The 17,845-nt window shown below is 44.7% G+C and overlaps 1 protein-coding gene across 1 annotated transcript; it reads left to right on the top strand.

The window, feature by feature from the left end:
* The first annotated feature begins 235 nt into the window (after positions 1-235).
* Positions 236-17,482, top strand: TRIM69 (tripartite motif containing 69). Its single transcript, XM_084816970.1, has 7 exons — positions 236-436; positions 4,226-4,759; positions 9,399-9,494; positions 10,059-10,292; positions 12,932-12,954; positions 14,433-14,557; positions 16,059-17,482. The coding sequence occupies exons 1-7, from the start codon at positions 311-313 to the stop codon at positions 16,601-16,603; spliced, it is 1,683 nt and encodes a 560-aa protein (XP_084673096.1). The 5' UTR covers positions 236-310; the 3' UTR covers positions 16,604-17,482.
* The last annotated feature ends 363 nt before the right edge of the window (positions 17,483-17,845 follow it).

The raw sequence follows: 17,845 nt of genomic DNA, 5'->3' as shown, positions 1-17,845 counted from the left end.
TGGGAATCTCCCCGGTGGTAAACAATTCCAAAATTAGCAGGAATATAAATCAGTATTTCCAAAACGTTTGATATCGGAGGTATGTGAGGTTGTTTTCCTGGGTTAAAATTAGAATCAGACTTCAATAGCTGAATGTCTACTCCTGGATCTCATGAGAGAGAGATTTCTGTGTATGCAGCGTAAAGGAGCCAGGAGGAAGACAATGCTGAAAAAAGAATAAAGTGAGGCCAGTTTGATGAAAGGTAATTTTGATTTCACTTTCAGAGTTTCATGATGGAGTCCAAGAGGAAACCTTTTCACAGGAATCCAGATGGAATCTTCTAGAAGAGGAAAACAGTTGGTGTGGCAGTTATCAGTCAGGACTCTAAAGCTGGCTAATGAGGTCCTGTGGCAGAGATCCAGAGTCTCACTTGAAAAATATTGTTCAGGACAACAGGTAAGTCAGTAAGAAATTGAATGGCAAAATGGGACGTTTTGGAGAAGGACAGCAACAGGAAGCAGGGAAGCCTGCCTCACCATGAAGCAACATAAAGCAGTCTGCTATTTCTAGATGGAGTGCCATTTTCCTACCTCCGGTCTCTAACTGTGTGTCATTTTAAAAGGAGCTTTAGAGCAGGAGGGTAGTATTAGTGGGAAAAGGTATAAGGTCGGCATTGATGGGATAGGCTGAGAGTGCATTCCTATGCATGTTTAGACAGAAAAAAAGTCCTACAACTCCCAGCATGCCCTAGCTAACATGGCTGGCTGGGGGGTGCTGGGAGTTGTGGGGCTTTTTTTTCTGTCTAAACATGCATAGGATTGCACCCTAATTTATCCATCCGCAGCAGCATGGAATGACTGATTGATTGCCAGCCATGTCATGTTTGCCTAATGTAAATTGTAAGCCCTATGGGAAAGGGCTATACCACTTCCATGGGCTGTTTAGCACCTCGCACACCGTCAGCATAGCAGTGAAATATTAGCCGTTAGTATCTTGAGTGGCATTTCGCCAAAGGCACAAAACATAGGAGCTGCAATGTCAAAGACAGATATGTGTAGTTGTCCTAATAAAGTGTGTTCTAGTTGGGGCTGCAACATTAAGGGCACAATCCTATGTATGTTTAAACAGAAACAAATCCTACAACTCCCAACATCCCCCAGTCAGTATGCATAGGATTGTGCCCTTAGCCAGTTAATTGGTTAATCTTAAAACATTTTGATTGTCTAAAAAGGTGACCCTGATTAATTTGGCAGGATTTTAAAAAGATTAATACAAGCACTTATAAAAACAGTGGATGGCGTTCCACTCCCTACAGTGTGACACTCCCGTTGGTGTGAGAGACAAGAGGAAAGTCTAGGAGTGTGCTTCACATCTGGCCAAATCCCAAACCCAATTGGGTAGATTCAGGAGATGTCAGAATAGAAGCGGGGCTCCTCTGATTCAGACTGAATACTGGACATTCATTAGCGATTTGGAGGGACACAGAGGCACAGACAGTGTGCATCTCCAAAAACTGATACATTTCTCCCCTAGCTGTCCACATAAGGAAAACACCTGGGTGGGGAGAAGAGGTTGGGAGAGCAGGGGGGTGTAGTGTTGTGACTGGCAGCTCCAGCTTCTAATCGCAGTGAAAGATTTTACTAGGGCTCTCCAATCCCAGTACTTTCGGTGAGGGATGTTGAAATAGTATATTGCAGGAGTGATCCAGCATTTATTTCTCTTTGCTAGTTTTCTCTCCCAACACCAGGAATGTAAGTGTTTTGGTGGAGTTTGTGGGACATGGGAAAGTGTAGCATAGGGTGCTTCCATGGAAAATAATAGACATTTAAGTAGGGATGTCAGAGAATTCCGTGACGGATCTCGGTGAGGCCGAATGCCAGTGCATTCTGTCCCCCGAAATCCATCGCGGAACGAAGCCCCCGCCTCCCCAACCCACGAAAGGTGCACGGGACGAAGTCCCCGCCGCCCCCAATCCACAAAAGGCACGCAAAACGGAGCACTTACCTGCTCCCGTCTGCGCTGCTTTGCAAATGGCGGCCGTCCTGCGGCCGCCATTTGCTTCCTCCTCTTCATAGCCGTGATAGGCTACGTAAATACTTACGTAGCCATCACAGCTAACGCAGGGACGCCATTTGCGTCCCTGCGGAGGCTGTGATAGGCTACGTAAGTATTTACGTAGCCTATCATGGCAGGGGGGAAAAAACCCAGCGTACGCAAATGGGGGTGGCTACCGCCACTTGTGTATGCTGGGTTTTTTTCCCCCTGCCGTGATAGGCTATGTAAATATTTACGTAGCCTATCATGGCTAAATACAGGGACACAAATGGCAGCGGCTACAACAGCTGCCATTTGCGTCTCTGCAGGGCTGCCCAGCAGCCGGATGTCCAGCAGCGGGCGGCCGGAGCCGGCCGGGCAGGATTCCGGGGGGGGGAGGAGGACCGGATCGCATCCCCCCCGTCGAGGATTCTGGGGGGAGGGACGGAGCGCCTCCCCCCCCAGCGGAAACAGAACGTAATGGAAGATAAGTGTTCCATCCATCCCTACATTTAAGTCCTTCTGCCATTACTGTATGCTTCACATCCATCATCCACCCCTGGCCTATTGCACTTTCTGTGACTTTGGTGCCAATTGCGCAGAAAATTAAAAAGGTCTTAAACTGTTTTTCATTCATCATAGCTCCCTAGCCAGCCCCTGCACCTATCGTTCTGAAAAGTTGCAGGGTATTGTACCCTCCGCCCCCCCCGGACCCTCTATGACATATGCCATTTTCATATAAATTACCCCAAAACCCATAGGGGGAGGTAAAGAGAAGTGACTCACTCCCCCCACACACATTTGAACACCCCCCCTTCCACAAAAACTGTGTAGTGTAGTGTAGTGGTTAAAAGCACAAGCTGTGGGCTGGAAGTCTCTCTGTTTCAAATCCCAAATCAATTCTTAACACACTGGGTGGTGGCCAGTATCTCCAGCCAGTATCTCTCAATCCCTCTGCCCCCATAATATGGGGAGCATAATTTCAGTGAACTACAGGGCCAAGCTGTAGATGCAACTAAATGCATTGTTAGCAATCACATCTATGCTTTTAAAAACATTGATAGCAGGCATGTCCAGGAAGGGGAGTTTAACCCTCTCCCTGCTATGGTCCTGGCAAAATCACTTTTTCCCAGCAGCTTTTAGCACAAGGAGGGAAATCTCCATTGAATGTTTTCATCAAGGAGAAGTTTGCTATAGTTTAGAGCCACTCATGCATTGTCCAGAAAAAAGGAGGAGGAAATGAATCACCGAAAAAGAGGACACAGACTTTCATAAGAATTACTATAATTTAAATAGAAATACAATACATCTCACCATAATGGAGAAAACTATGACCAGGTGACCTGTGTACCTGGTGCTCAGTCTACTGTCCTGGTGCTCACTGCTGATGGGCAACTTCAAGGGCCCTGCTGCTCCCCCTTTTTAGGGTCCTTTATCTTTAAACTAAACTTGGACTGGGCAGCACTTCAAATAGAGGACATCTTCAAACAGAGGACTGTCCTCTGACAGCCCTTCAAATAAAGCACTGCCTTCTGTATAGTAGGACACAGGGCCATCATGCTATAGTCTAGGACAGCCTTCCCCAACCTGGTGCCCTTCAGATGTTTTGGACTTTAACTCCCATCAGCCCCGGCCAGCATGGTCAATAGTCAGGGATTCTGAGAGCTGTAGTAAAAAAACCAAACACCTGGAGGGCACCAGTTTGGGGAAGGCTGCTCTAGGATTTCCTCACATAGTTTACTGCCCAACCTTTATTATGCTTGAAAGTTATGCCCAACACTTAAGCCTTAAGATAAAGATCTGAGGCCCTCTTTCAAGTGCCTCCTCTGAGGGAGGTTTGGAGGATGGCAACAAGAGAGAGGACCTTTTTGATTGTGGCCCCTCCAGTTGCGTAATGCTCTACCCAGCAAGGCCTGCCTGTCACCAACACTGCCATCTTTTCAGAGCCTCTATTCCCAGGCATTGCATGGCATATGATGGGCTCTTTAATGCATCTGTTGAATTATGGTTGTTTTAGTTGTTTTATTGCATGGTGATATTTTAGCGGATAATTGTTTTTTTAGCTGTTTTACATTTTTGCTGTAAGTCACCTTGAGTCTTTTTTGAGTAAGGCATCTAGGAAATCTAATTAATAATTATACTAATGATACTAATAATGATAAAATTAAGGTAGAAACAACGCTCTCATTCCACTCCTTTTTCCTCTGATAGGATGATCCTGTCTTGACAGTTGCTTTTCTTTCTGGTATCATGTCCACTTCCACCAGCAAAAACCCTTCCACTTCCTCACTTTCATCTGTCAACGAAAGAACAACCAGTCCAGTCGCCGCCAGCTCATCCAACACTTCATGGGAGCTGCATGCAGACGATTTCACCAAGGACCTATCCTGCATTCTGTGTCTGGAGTTGTTTAGGGAGCCAGTCATTCTGCCCTGTGGCCATAACTTCTGCAAACATTGTCTAGAGGCAACATGGGCAAAAAAGGGAATCTTCTGCCCAGAATGCCATTCAAGCGTTCCAGACCGAAAGTACATAGCAAACACAGCGCTGGAGAAAATGGCGGATAAGATTAAGACCTTTCATGTGGGCTGCCAGCAACAGAAGTGCATCGAGCACAGCGAGCCACTGACCCTCTACTGGAAGCCCCAGGAAAAATTAGCCTGCTTCACCTGCCGAGAAGCTCAGATGCCCAAAGATCAGTGTACCCAGTTTCTTCTCATCCCAGATGCCGTGCAGATCTACACGGTAAATGGCAGACCAGCGCGAGATCAAAATGAAGAGAATGGTCCAATGATCATCCAGCCATACTAAAGCTTCTAAAAAACCCTGTTGATTTCAAAGGGGAACACTTAAAGTACCTGCTTGTCATCTTGATATAAAATAAGTGGGACTTATATATGCTTAAGACTGGCTGGATCATGGTTTAATGGTCAAAGGAGACTGGCCCTGTTCTCACATAACAGTGGCAAATCATGGGTTAATTAGCCCACGATTTGCCATGGTACGTGCTGGGTGCATGCCACCACCATTTTGAATATGCAACCTCTGATTGGCCCGACTGGAAGTTATTCCATGATGTACTAACCTGGACACTATGGGATAATTTTGGATTAAACAACTCACAGTTAACCTCTGATTAGTTTTTAGTTTAACTGTGGGTTGTTTAACCCACAATTAACCTATAGCGTCCGGGTTTGCACATCACAGAATAACCTCCAGTCAGAGGTTGCATATTCAAAATAGCAGCAGCTATTAATAAACCCATTATTTGCTGCTATTATGTGTGAAGCAGATCAGTGTATTCACCACGTAGGTCCCCAGCTGAAATATGTTTCCTAGTAATCTGAAGCAGATTAAGGCCTTAAAAAAACAGGTTTTATCACACACAAATGTTGCAGTTATTAATTGCTGCATGGAATCCAGACATCTTTCCTCAAGGACTTTCCCAGAACTTAAAATATTTTGTCATCGGGAAAATCTAGCCCCTCACCACTCGTGGTATCGTATCAATTGCCAAGTGTAACAGCAGTGTGAGTTGTAGTTGCACGAGTATCATCAACACAATGGGTTGGATCCAGACTTAGTCATCAGTTTAGTTAGTCATGACTAACTTGATTTCAATGGGTCTACTTAGGTATGGCTAAGTCCGAATCCAATCCACATCCAATATGGCATATTGGAGAGCACCCATGACACCACTCATGATGGACAACACAACTCTCTCTCCATATCTGTGCTGCTTTGAGAACATTTAAAAAGTTTTATTTTATTTTAAAATATTCATAGATAAAATTCTCTCCCTGCTTTGCATGCTGCTGGTCCCACTGATATGTCAGCAAAATTGTTTTGCAGCCCAATTCTGTACATGTGTTTACTTGAAAGTAACTCCCTATGACTTTAATGGCATGTTACATCCAAGTAACTATACTTAGGATTGTAGCTTAAGTTCTTTTCATTGTAGATTATATTGCCCTTATACCCAAGAATCTCAACCATGAGGCAAAGAGCAGAGATGGAGCCTGTCCCAAGAATGTACATTCTGCCAGTGATCTTCACATTTTCTAGCTTTTAGGCAACGCTTTCCCAAATCAGTTCAGCTCTCAAGGCTCTCCACTGTTATGGAATCCCTGCATGTGCAGAGGATTCTGGGAAGTTGTCTTAGGGCACACATAGTGCAGAGGGTTGTGGGAATCCTAGAGGCACAGCGAACTATCAGGTACTGTCCAGTATCCCTGGATGTTCCCATTGCTGCATGATAGCACTAACTCTCCAGCTTCTAAATAAAGAAATGGTAGCAGCACCTCTGAAAGCTTCTTATTTTAGGAGCTGGGATGTATGTGCTGAGTAGGGATGTCCGCAGATTCCACAGCAGGCTGGCTTTTCCCAAGTTGCATGGATCCTGTGGACTTACAGACCAGTTTTTTTACTTTCCGAAATTTTACACAAATTTAGTCATAGAAAAATATGTAAAATTTACGAAAAAAACACAGTCCAATAATTCACATTTCCCCCATAGGCTAATGCATGAAACTGTACATTTGGGGGGGATTTGTGCATTTTTGCATAATTTGCACAAGTGCAAATTTGCATGAATTTGCGTGAATTTGGGAAATTGGAAAAACATCTGATTCCATCAAAGAGCAGACAACAGAATGAAAGGCATCTGACAATCTGTGAAACTCAGATGGAATGGATTTTACAAAATCCATAAATCCTTAGTGCTGAGATTGAAGTGAACCTGTGTGGAATGAAAACCATGTGAGTACATTGCATTGCACTGTGCCTGCATGAGCCCACAGGAAGGCCAAAAACAAACAAACAAACGAAAAAACTTGCTAACAAAACCACACACACTAGCTCTTCCTTGGGCAGTAATTAACCCAAGATGATCAGTTGATATCTATGGCTCTCCTGGCTAATTTGGGACAGTTGGTAAGTATGGTGAACTGGCGATGCATTCTAGAGCACAGCCAACATCCCTGCAGCCCTGAATTTCGAGATTAGTGGTGGTAGGCAAGTGAACTTTCAGGGAACCTGGTTCGCAACTGCTGACCTTCTTTTTGAGGAGCCCTGATATGCTTCCAAGCCCCTGTGTTAACTGGAATGCAGCTTGAAAATCACGGTTCTAAGCAATCTATAACAGGGGTTGTCGACATGGTGCCAGTGGGCACTAATGTGCCCCTGGACACCTTTCTTGGTTCTTGTCAAGGTGCCTTACCTCACTGTCTTTGAGCTTTTCTATACAAAGCTGTTAATTGTTGTATCTACTTTCAGTTTCATCACAGAATTGAGATCTGAGCTCTACACAAAGAGCTTTTCCTTTTCTGCTTTTCCACTACACAACCGCTAGGTGGAACTGTGCTATAATGGAATAAAGCAAATACACAGGTACAAAAAGCACTTTCAGTAATAATACCCCATTTTCTGCATTCTAAAAAAACCCCAGGAACGTGCTCAGAAAAAACAGAAGTAAACTGGAGGATTACGATGTTGTCTAGTAAACAACCATGAGTAAGGAATCATTAGCACACAATAAATAGGGATGTCAGAGAATTCTGCCACGGATCTCGGTGAGGCCGAATGCATTCGGCCCCCCGAACTCCGTGGCGGAACGGCCTCCCCCCCCCGCGGATCCCCCCCGGGACGAGACTCACCTGGGGCGGATCTTCCGGGTGGCGGCGGCTCTGGCGGCGGCTCCGATGGCGGTGGCAGCCGGTCTTCCAACCGCCACCATTTCCAGGCTTGTGTGTAAAAAAAAAGACAAAAAAAAAGACGTGATAGGCTACGTAAATCTTTACGTAGCCTATCATGGTTGGGTGGGTTTAAAAAAAAAAAACGCGTACGCAAATGGCGGCAGCTACGGCCACCGCCATTTGCATTCCTTCTTTTTACCGTCTTAATCTACGTAAATATTTACGTAGACTATGACGGCGAAAATAAAGGGGAACGCAAATAACGTAGCAGGCGCTATGTGCGTCCCCTTTTGATTCGCTGTTTTAGCCTACGTAAAGATTTACGTAGGCTAAAATGGTGAATGAAAAAGGGACGCAAATAGCACCCGCTACGCTATTTGCGTTCCCCTTTATTTTCACTGTCATAGTCTACGTAAATATTTACGTAGATTAAGACAGCCAAAAAGAAGGAACGCAAATGGCGGCGGCCGTAGCCGCCGCCATTTGCGTACGCGGTTGGTTTTTTTTGTGTGTGTTTTTTTACCCAGAGCCCTCCGCGGCTGGAAATCTGGCTGCGGACAGCTCTGGCCGGGCCGGGCCGGGCCTGGCCGGCTGCTCCACGGAGCTGCTGCGGAGCACAGCCGGCCGTTCGAGGATTCTGGGGGGAGGAATGGAGCGCCTCCCCACCGGGCCAGGATTCCGGGGGGAGGGACAGAACGCCTCCCCCCCACCATCAGCATAATCCATGAAAGGTAAGTCACTTTCGTACATCCCTAACAATAAATACCAGGGGAAGAAAAGTAAAAATAATAATATGCATTTTCTTACTGGCAGCTGGGACTGCTGTGAAATAGGGTTCTGTTGGTGCTGAAAACTGTGGGTTCAAAGCAGTTGCTTAGAGCCGTTTTACACAAGACTTTTATTGTGTACTCGTGCTACCTAACTCGTGGTAGTTTGTGGGTCCTTTACATGACATTGTCATCCTCCAGAGTCTCTCCCATGCTTTGCAACCATTCTAGTATTTTTTTCCTCAATGGCATTATAGAGCCCTCATGTAATTGCGCAATTCCGCTATACCACAGCACGACCTACTGGTTGTGTAATGGAACAATTAGAAAAGCAGAGAAAGATCCCCTCCCTTGAAAAAACACATGTAAAGGAGCCAATTTTAATCCTGCAAAGAACCCGAAAGCAGAAGCCTAGTTAAATATGTGGGTTAAAATACTCATGTAGAAAAGGCCTTAGTGTGTTGAGGCTCAGACCCCACCTCTGCCTTGTACTCAGTCTTTTGGGCAGGTTACTTATCAGTTATGACTAGCCACATCTCCCATGGCAGCCATTTTGTGATGATGCCCAGAACAGTTTCTTGAATTGCTAAATGTGCCATGGACCAAAAAGGTTGCCTACCCCTGATCTATACCATCAATTCAAGCTGTGGACCTACTCCAGTGCTTATAAGAATATGCTTAGAGCAGCCTTCCCCAGACCTGACGCCCTCCAGATGTGTTGGACTACAACTCCCATCATCCCCAGCCAGCTGGCTTATAGTATTGCTCTGTCTAGCTATGTGTTATAACTATGAAAGATTATAGAATGCAGTGAAGTATTTCATACAACTCTTTTACGTGGCTAATAATCTAGGTGTGACCAACCACTTTCCCTGTATCTGTACTACCTGGCAGAGGGTAACCTGTGTGACATTCTTCCCACAGGAAAAGCTACTCATGTTGAGAATTCAGCTCAGGTCCATCCTGGTGAAGCTAGAAGTATTGAAGAATGCCCAGGAACAGAAGATTGCTAATCATAAGGTGGGTAGCATTAATTCAGCAGTAGATCCCTACTTGAATATCCTTCTGTTTGTATTCTTGGGGAGGGCATGGCTTACCCATTTTCACTCTGAGCACAGGGACACAGTAGGTGCAATAACCCAAAGAAAGTTGAGGAACCAAACTTGTATTGAAATCAATATAATCAAAGACACACTTATTGTATTTTCGGAGTCCTCATGGCTACAGTCTATACAAGCCATACAGGAGATATGTGCAGTGTATGCAAATCCACCAACAGTCTGCTCAACAGAATGGAGGAATATCTCAGGTTTTGTGTGGTCAGGTCAGCTGATACAAAGTAAACTTGCCTAGACTTGCAACCTTACTCACACGAACTTTCTCTTTATTGTGCCCACTGTTAAAAGGAGGAAGAAAATCTAGAACAATGTTATTTTTTCCCAAGCAAATGTTGCTATCATATCATTATAAAAAGGCAAGTAATAGATAGTTATAAAGCATACAATAAAGCTACTCTCAGTTACTAGAGTGCTCTTTCCTTTGTCTAATTTTTTTTTTGGTCTAATATTTTTTTTATTATTCTAGGAGAACAAATTGCAACTTCAATACCATATCTCCTTGGAATTCCTAAAATTGCACCAGTTTCTTCATGGCAAGGAGAAAATATTTATCAACCAGTTAAAGGAAGAGGGTGAAATCCTCCTCCAAGAAATGGAGGCAAACCTCAACAAACTCCAAGACCGAACCCAGAGTGCTAAGGATACCTTGGTCTGCATTCAGGCACGGCTGTACCAGCAAAATTCTGCTGGCTTCCTGAAAGTAAGGATCCCAGATGTAACAGTACAACATTGTTTGGGATACTGTTGCTGGGTGGATCCCAGGGCATTGTAGACCTTGAACCCCAACCACCATGCACTTGGGGTGTTTTCAGCAGCCAATTTGTTAAGGAAAAAAGAAAGATGGAATTGGTACCCAAGGCCTTCTAACTAGTAGCTCTAGGAGTCCTCTATTTGGAAGCAGCCTTGATATCAGGAAACACAGGAATAAGGAAGGAGTTAATTGACAACTGGGATTCCAAGGCCCCATCTATATAGCACTGCTTTGAACTCCCACCCTGTCACAACTGCGCAGCAATGCAGCTTCAAGTCAGCACGCCCTGTGATACACTCACGATGTACTGTGCACTTCCCTAACAGACTTGCCGTGTCCTTTTTTTTGCCATTTTACTGAAATGCGCAGCTGTGCAGTCCCGTGAGTGTGGGGGTGCGACACTTCAGTGGTTGTTTTGTATTTGAGGGGCTCTGCTGTATCTTTCCATCCCTTTTTAGGTAAAAAGTGGGTGTTTTGTGCTCCTTCATTTCTACACCATCAGTTTGTCAGTTTCCCAGCCCGAGACTCTCGCGATGGTTCACATTCACAAGTGTGAGTGCTACGTGCCTAGCCATCGCTCCGAAATGGTGGCTGGAGCAATGTTGGTCCTTCCCAAACACGCCCCCCCCCCCGGCCCTTGGGTACTGAGTCCACAACAACTGCGAAGATATGAAGCTGCAAAACTGTGTGAAAGTGTGATTAAATAGATGAAAAAGCCCCTCTGTGCCTCTGTAACTGCGCAGCTGCGAAGAGATGGGAGGAGTGAAGGGGCATCACAGAGTGATGCAGACACTATGCACGCCTACAATATGCCCACTGCAAAATGTGAAGTCGGTTCAGGGAAGGAACAGACAGCCCAGAACCGCGGGGAAACCTGCAGCAAACCCAAAGAATCGCAGTAAAATGACTCTTGGAACTTCGCATTTTCCAGGCAAAAACCACAGATGGTTGCGAAGTCACAACTGTGTCATCTATAATGAGGGACCTCAACTCGCACCCGCCCCGGAGTAAAAGCCCGGTGTAGATGAGGCCCAGATAGATAAGATTCCAGGTAGCCACACACGATGCAGTAATTTCAGCTCAGGATCAGTTTATTGCATGAGCTCTGGACAGGATTGAGGTCCTGAGAAGGGGCACTGCAAAAATGTTCTTGTGGTATGGAAAGAAGCTCCAAATTTACAGGAGCAAAAGCACAACTTGAATGCAGTTTGGCACAAAGGAATCTTGATATAATTTCTTAAAACATCACAGGGAACAAAGCCTTGTTCATAGTTACATCTTGATTCAGATGAGTCTGGGCAGTTTGAGAGCACGGCAGTTTGAGAGCACAGCAGTTTGAGAACGCTTTGAATCTCATTGAGATAAATGCCCAGGCTTCAGGAGGAGAGTATTGTGTTCTATGAGCTGAGAGGGATTTTTCTGGTTTTTGCTTATACCCCAATATGCTTGGGGTACTAAGGACAATTGAGAAAGATAAGTCATGGCAGTAGCCTGTAGGAGCCAGCAGTTTATGCACTCCATGATATGGTTCAGGGTACAAAATGGAATCTGAGATATTTGGGCCAGTATTTGGTTAGCTACAGATGAGCAGGTCCCTCACACAGGCCAACAGGGACTTATGTGTCATCCAAAAAAGAGAAGATGCATCACCAAACCCCCCCACAGATTTACACAAAATGTGTGCGCGCTCATTTATATGTATAGATGCTAATGTATAAATAATTACTATCCTTTAAATATAAATGCAATACATTTCACCATAGTGGGGAAGACTGTGACCTGGTGACCTGTGTGCCTGCTATTCAGTCTGCTGCCTAGGTGCTAACTGTGGATGGGCACCTTCAAGGCCCCTGCTACTCTCCCAGCTTCTGATGGTCCTTTAATTTTAAAGAGGACTTGGGCTGGGCACCAGTCCTTCAAATACAGGACTGTCCTCTGTAAACAGGACACATGGCCACCCAAGGCATGAGGGAGGGAGAGACCGAACAAGGGAAACAAAGAAAGGCATTTTGCACTAGCACCGGTGTTCCCACTTACCATGGGGAGTATAAGGGGAAATGTTTAAAACTGTCTCTTGGACACTGGGCCCTGTTTTAGAATCAAGCAGGAGACTATTTGATATCCAAATATATACCAGAAAGTTGGTCTCACTGCCATGTTGGTCCACCGAATGAAACCCACTCCCAGGCTAGAAATGTTGTACTGAAGGGGCCTGAGCCATAACGTAAATACAGGTAGCCTAGTATTTGAAAGTTACTTGTATTCCTTATTTTAGTGAGTAGTTGGGTAGACTCCTGCTGCAAGCTTTTCCTTGTATCTCCACAACTAAAAGGGTAGAGACTTCCTTTTTCTTTTAAATGAAAGCTGAACATGCAGGAAGGGGACCTCGACTTCCTGCCCACACCAAGACCATTGGTATAATAGAAGATGCAACTTACATACAATATCTTTAATAGCCTCGCAGACATGTTGGGTGAAGACAACTCCTCAGACTGTCATGAGCTGGGTTACACACATGCTGCAAATGTGTCATAAAGAAAGACAGTTACTAGATTACTCTTTTTCTTTTCTCTCCTTCTCTCTGACAGGGAATAAAAGCTTTCATGGAACGGTAAGTGTGAGCGTATAAACAGGAATTCTCAAGCTATTGTAACAGGCCTACTTTAATCAGTTGGGACACAAGCTATCAAACAGGCCCTCAGCCTGGAAAGCAGAAGGGAAACACACTCTGGTTTCTGCCATCAGCCAAGGCCACTGCAAGGCTGCATGCCCTGCTTCCCTGCTTTGATCCCTCTCCTCAGCCAAAAAGGTTCTCGGAGCGAAGGAACAAGGAAAAAAAAGATGGTAAGGGAAGAGGAAAGCATGAAATGGGCTTTTGGCAAGGCTGGTGAAATGGCCCAGCTTTCTCTCTCATCTCCCTTTGTATAGCCTGCTGCAATGGCTGCTGGTGGTGACAGCTGAGGGAGGAGAAGCCTTCATGGGGATGGTCTTTCAGCAAGGCTGGAGGAATGACTGCTTCCCCTTCACTTCCCTCTGTACATCCCTTCAGAGTAATGTCAAACACATGGTGGCTGGGGGCATGGCCTTCAGGGAGCAGGGCTAGCCCATGGATTCTTGCTATGTTGGTTCTTGGGACCTCCCATGGGTATACCTGAATAGGTGTACCGATTGTGAGCCATATGTAACTAAGGTGGTCTCTCACATGTACAGGTCAGTAGGGCCTGATAAACCATGGGTGGGAAACCTCCAGGGGTTCCCCTGATGGCCATCCCCACTCCTCCTAGACCCTTTTCACCCTACTTCCAACCATTTAGTAGTTTCCCAGTGCTTGTGCCGTTTTTCCTCCATTCTCAAAGGTTGAAATAAGGTTTAGTTACTGGCAGTAAGAGTATGAAGTCACAATATGCTTTTGGGGGCGGCGGCGGGGGGGTATTTTTTGCCCAACCCCTTTTGCCATCAGCTCTGCCCCCTTTGCCTTCAGCCTCTGGAATGCGGCCCCCGAGAGCCGAAACTGAATTCGGCCCCACCCCTGCAATAAACCATAGTTTAGCATTACAGGAATGAACCAACTCGAATTGTTCGCCTCCTCCTCCCGCATCATCCAAACCAGGAATTGGCCCCACGCAAAGTTGGGAACCAGCTCTGGTAACGGCTCAGTTACTACCAGAACGTTTGTGTGTGAAATTTCTTTGGGTCTTTAGAAATTGTATCTGTGTGATCCTTTCTTGAACATGGGAGAATGGATATCAGTTTTTGGAGACACACATTTCAAGTGTTTGGGGGAAGTTATTCATAACAAACAAACAGACCAATATTGTTTCGGGCATTCAGCTGGGCTGCTTTAGAATAATATTTTTCCTATAAAAGTCTTTTTTAAAATTAACTCCTAAAGAAAGAAGTTAGTCTGCAGACTAGGAACAGCGTATAAATGTTCTGTCACTGCAGCGTACAATGCATATATAAATGATAGCATGTGCTCCTAAATGTTAACCAGGTAGCATATATGAACTACTGTAACAGTTGTTTCTAGAACTATTTTTTTTTTCTGCCACCATCATCCCTTTTTACGAATGGGAACGGTCTGTGCAGGGTGGAGCAAAAAACGGAAAATTCATCTCTGGGTGAACTAGTGACCGGGACACTGAGCACAGGGGACTTCAAGGGGCCCATCCATTATGCTGTGTGGAAGGAAATGAGAGCCATCCTCAGCCCAGGTAAAGCCGTGTCCAGTTCTGATTGTTGTTGTTAGCAGTATTTCTACATTGCTTCTCATCTGAACAAATCTTGAAGTAGTTTACAAACAATTAAAAAAAAACAAAGAGAAAACAAACATGCACAATAGTATAATGAGGTTGTTTTAAAGATAATTCATAGCTGGGGGAAAGCCAAAGTGAACAGATACAATTTCAGTAAATGCCTAAAACATGCCAGTGTGGAGGTGTGACATACCTCAGAGGGGAGATCATTTCACAGGGTGGGTGCCACCGCAAAGAAGGCCTGTCTCCGTGTCAACTGGAATCTGTAAGGTGCGGCATGGACAACAGGGCCTCCCCTGAATATTGTAATGCCTGGGAGACTGGTATAAGGGGAGACATTCCTTGAGGGAACCTCAAAGTAACCTTGGTCCTGAGTTGTATAGGGCTTTGTATTCTAATACCAACACCTTAATCCTAGCTCAGTAGCAGACTGGGAGCCAGTGTAGATCCATTAGCACAGGTGTAATATGTGCCCAGTAAGGCACCCAAGTCAGTAACCTAGCTGCTGCATTCTGCACTAGCTGCAGCTGCCAAACAAGCTCTAAGAGCAGCCCACACAGAGCTAGGATGGTTACCCATCTTTAAATTAAACTAAAGTTGATTGAAGGCATAGACTGGTTATAACCAAGTCAGACAAAAATCTTCTTCTGATTCCTTAATAAAAAGAAATTAAAATTCCCACCCCCACCCTTCCACCACCCATTCAACCTCCAGTAAAAGGAAGTTTCAGAGGAAACATGACTGTGCTCTCTCTGCGGTTATATGACTGGAAAGTTTTGTTCACATGGTAGTTTGGGGGAGGAGACTTATCTAAATTGAAGGAAACCAGTAGTCACGCAAACCAAGGAGAGCAAACTGACAATGAATAATTTTAGGTGGTGGTGCAAATAATTAAAACATTGCTAACTGTTAGATTTGGAACTGGAAGGAGTCTCTCAGTAATTAAGTCCCTCAGTAATTGTCATTAGGGTAAATAGACTTAGGAGGCAACTTACTAGTTTCATGAATTTGCTATTGCCAGTTATTGCAATACTGCTTCCAGGAGAAGCCTGATGCAGTTAGAACGGTGACATCTTTTGTCGCATTGTCTTTTTGTTGGTACAGAGAAAGTGGGTTTTCATGGCTAACTGTAGACCAACACAAACGTTGTTTATTCTTTTTTATTTTATTTGTATCCCATGTTTGTTCCATTGTTGAACTTAAGGCAGCTACATAGAGTTCTAGGTGGTTTCCCATCTAGGCAGGCATTTACCACACCCAGACCAGTTCAGCTCTAGCAAGGCTGATGATTCATGTGCCTTCAGACCATGCCCAGGGATCATAGTTTGTCCAATAAAAAGGTATCATAGATAGATTCCTTTTATTCTGTAGTATGTTCTTACTAGGGCCTTGTTTATTGTGTGTTCAATTGCCTTTAAATGTCTCCTATGATACAATAATTATGTTCTTTATTCATCAGACATTTCCTTTCTTACGCTGGACCCCAAAACAGCACATCCAAACTTGGTTCTCTCTGAAGGGATGACTTGTGTAAGGCATAATGACAAAAAGCAGATGCTGCCAGACACACCAGAGAGATTTGACTGCAGTGTTTCTGTCCTGGGATCCATAGGGTTCACCTCTGGGAAGCACTACTGGGAAGTAGATGCACAAAAGAAGACCAAATGGACCTTGGGAGTAGTGAGAGAAAGCATTAACCGTAAAGGGAACTACCCGTTGTCACCCAAAGAAGGACACTGGCTTATAAAGCTAAGGAATAAGAATGAGTTAAAGGCTGTAGATGTTCATGCAAAATGCCTAACCCTGGCCCAAACTCCCTGTCAAATTGGGGTGTATTTGGATTATGAGGGTGGCCAGGTGTCCTTTTATGATGCTAGCATCATGTCTCACATCTACACTTTCACAGAAACGTTCACAGAGAAACTTTACCCATACTTTTGTCCGTGTTTGAATGACTCGGGAGAAAACAGTGCACCCCTGAGAATTGTTACTTTTAGTATGTAGATGCACGGTGAGGAAGAGGTCCATCTGCAAAGCCTGAACCTCTGAGCCACTATATACAGTCAGATTATAGGACCTGGTGCTAGGATCTCAATGCCAATTAAAGGGGACATGCTGGTGCCCTTGGACTTCTATTGGGACCTAACTCCAGCTCCACCACTGGTGCAGGAGCAGCCACTGGAGATCCTGCACTGCTACCCTTGTCCTTCCTGTGGCACAGCTGCAAAGATGGTTATACAGTTCTGTGATGTCTGAAAAGGTGGCAGGATCCCTTCTAGGCCCCATAAGTGGCATCACAGTTTAGGTCCTCACACTGATCATTCTTAATTGCAAGGTCAGGAAGGGAGGGGTCGCCTTCAGGAGAGCTCTTTGTGACAAATCTATATAAGATCCATTACTTCGCAACAGCAAACATTAAAAACATTAAAATGGTTTCACATTCACTTTGCAAAGCAAGTTTAGAATCTGTATAAAATTGTCTACGTATATATTTATTAGAAAATATTAAGCTTAGAAATGGTGGGATGGAGGACCAAAGTTTAGTGAGGTCAGCTTATTCACAATAGAAGCAAACATGAGGAAACTGGGGAATTCTGAGAGTATTGGACTTTGGAATGTAATAACATTGGGCAAATAACTTATTCCCTAACAAAGCTGTTTTAGTGCATCCTTTCATATTGATTTCATTAAATCCAATAAAAGAACATTCATCTCATTTTCACAATGTGCTGGTGGTCTCTTGAAGTCAAAAACAAGTCCTTACGAAGAGAAGATGTTTATGTCTGTAGACTATTCTTGTCTGACCTATTCAAGTTTACACTCAGTAAGTATTCATTGTGATGGATCTATATTACTGTAAATAAAGCCCCTAATTTCACCATTACCACATGTTGTAAACTGCTTTCAAAGAGGCGTTCGGTTTTATTGACAGGTTGCCCTTTTGTACCATCAGGGCTGGTATTAACATCCAGCATACTCGGGCAACTGCTAGGGCCCCAGCACCCTAGCAGGGCCTATGCTAACTCATGCCCCAGGCTTTCCTTTAATCCTATTTTTTTCCTGGTCAGGAGCTCCGAGTGGCAGCATCTGGCTAGGCCTAGCTGCCATTTTAATTTCCCACAATGCCCCTACATAACGTTGATGTGAAGTATTATGGGAAATTAAAATGGCAGACCCAGCTGCCTGGTACTATTGAGATTGGTATAGCTGCCTGTCACAGCAGGGCCCACCAATGGAGGAGGGGAC

The sequence above is a fragment of the Heloderma suspectum genome, chromosome 11 (genome assembly GCF_057233095.1).
Source record: "Heloderma suspectum isolate Gila_16-S chromosome 11, 16-S_ref, whole genome shotgun sequence".
Classification (NCBI taxonomy): domain Eukaryota; kingdom Metazoa; phylum Chordata; class Lepidosauria; order Squamata; family Helodermatidae; genus Heloderma; species Heloderma suspectum.
Note: the sequence above shows the minus strand (reverse complement) of the source record. Positions and strands in the feature narration are given on the sequence as shown.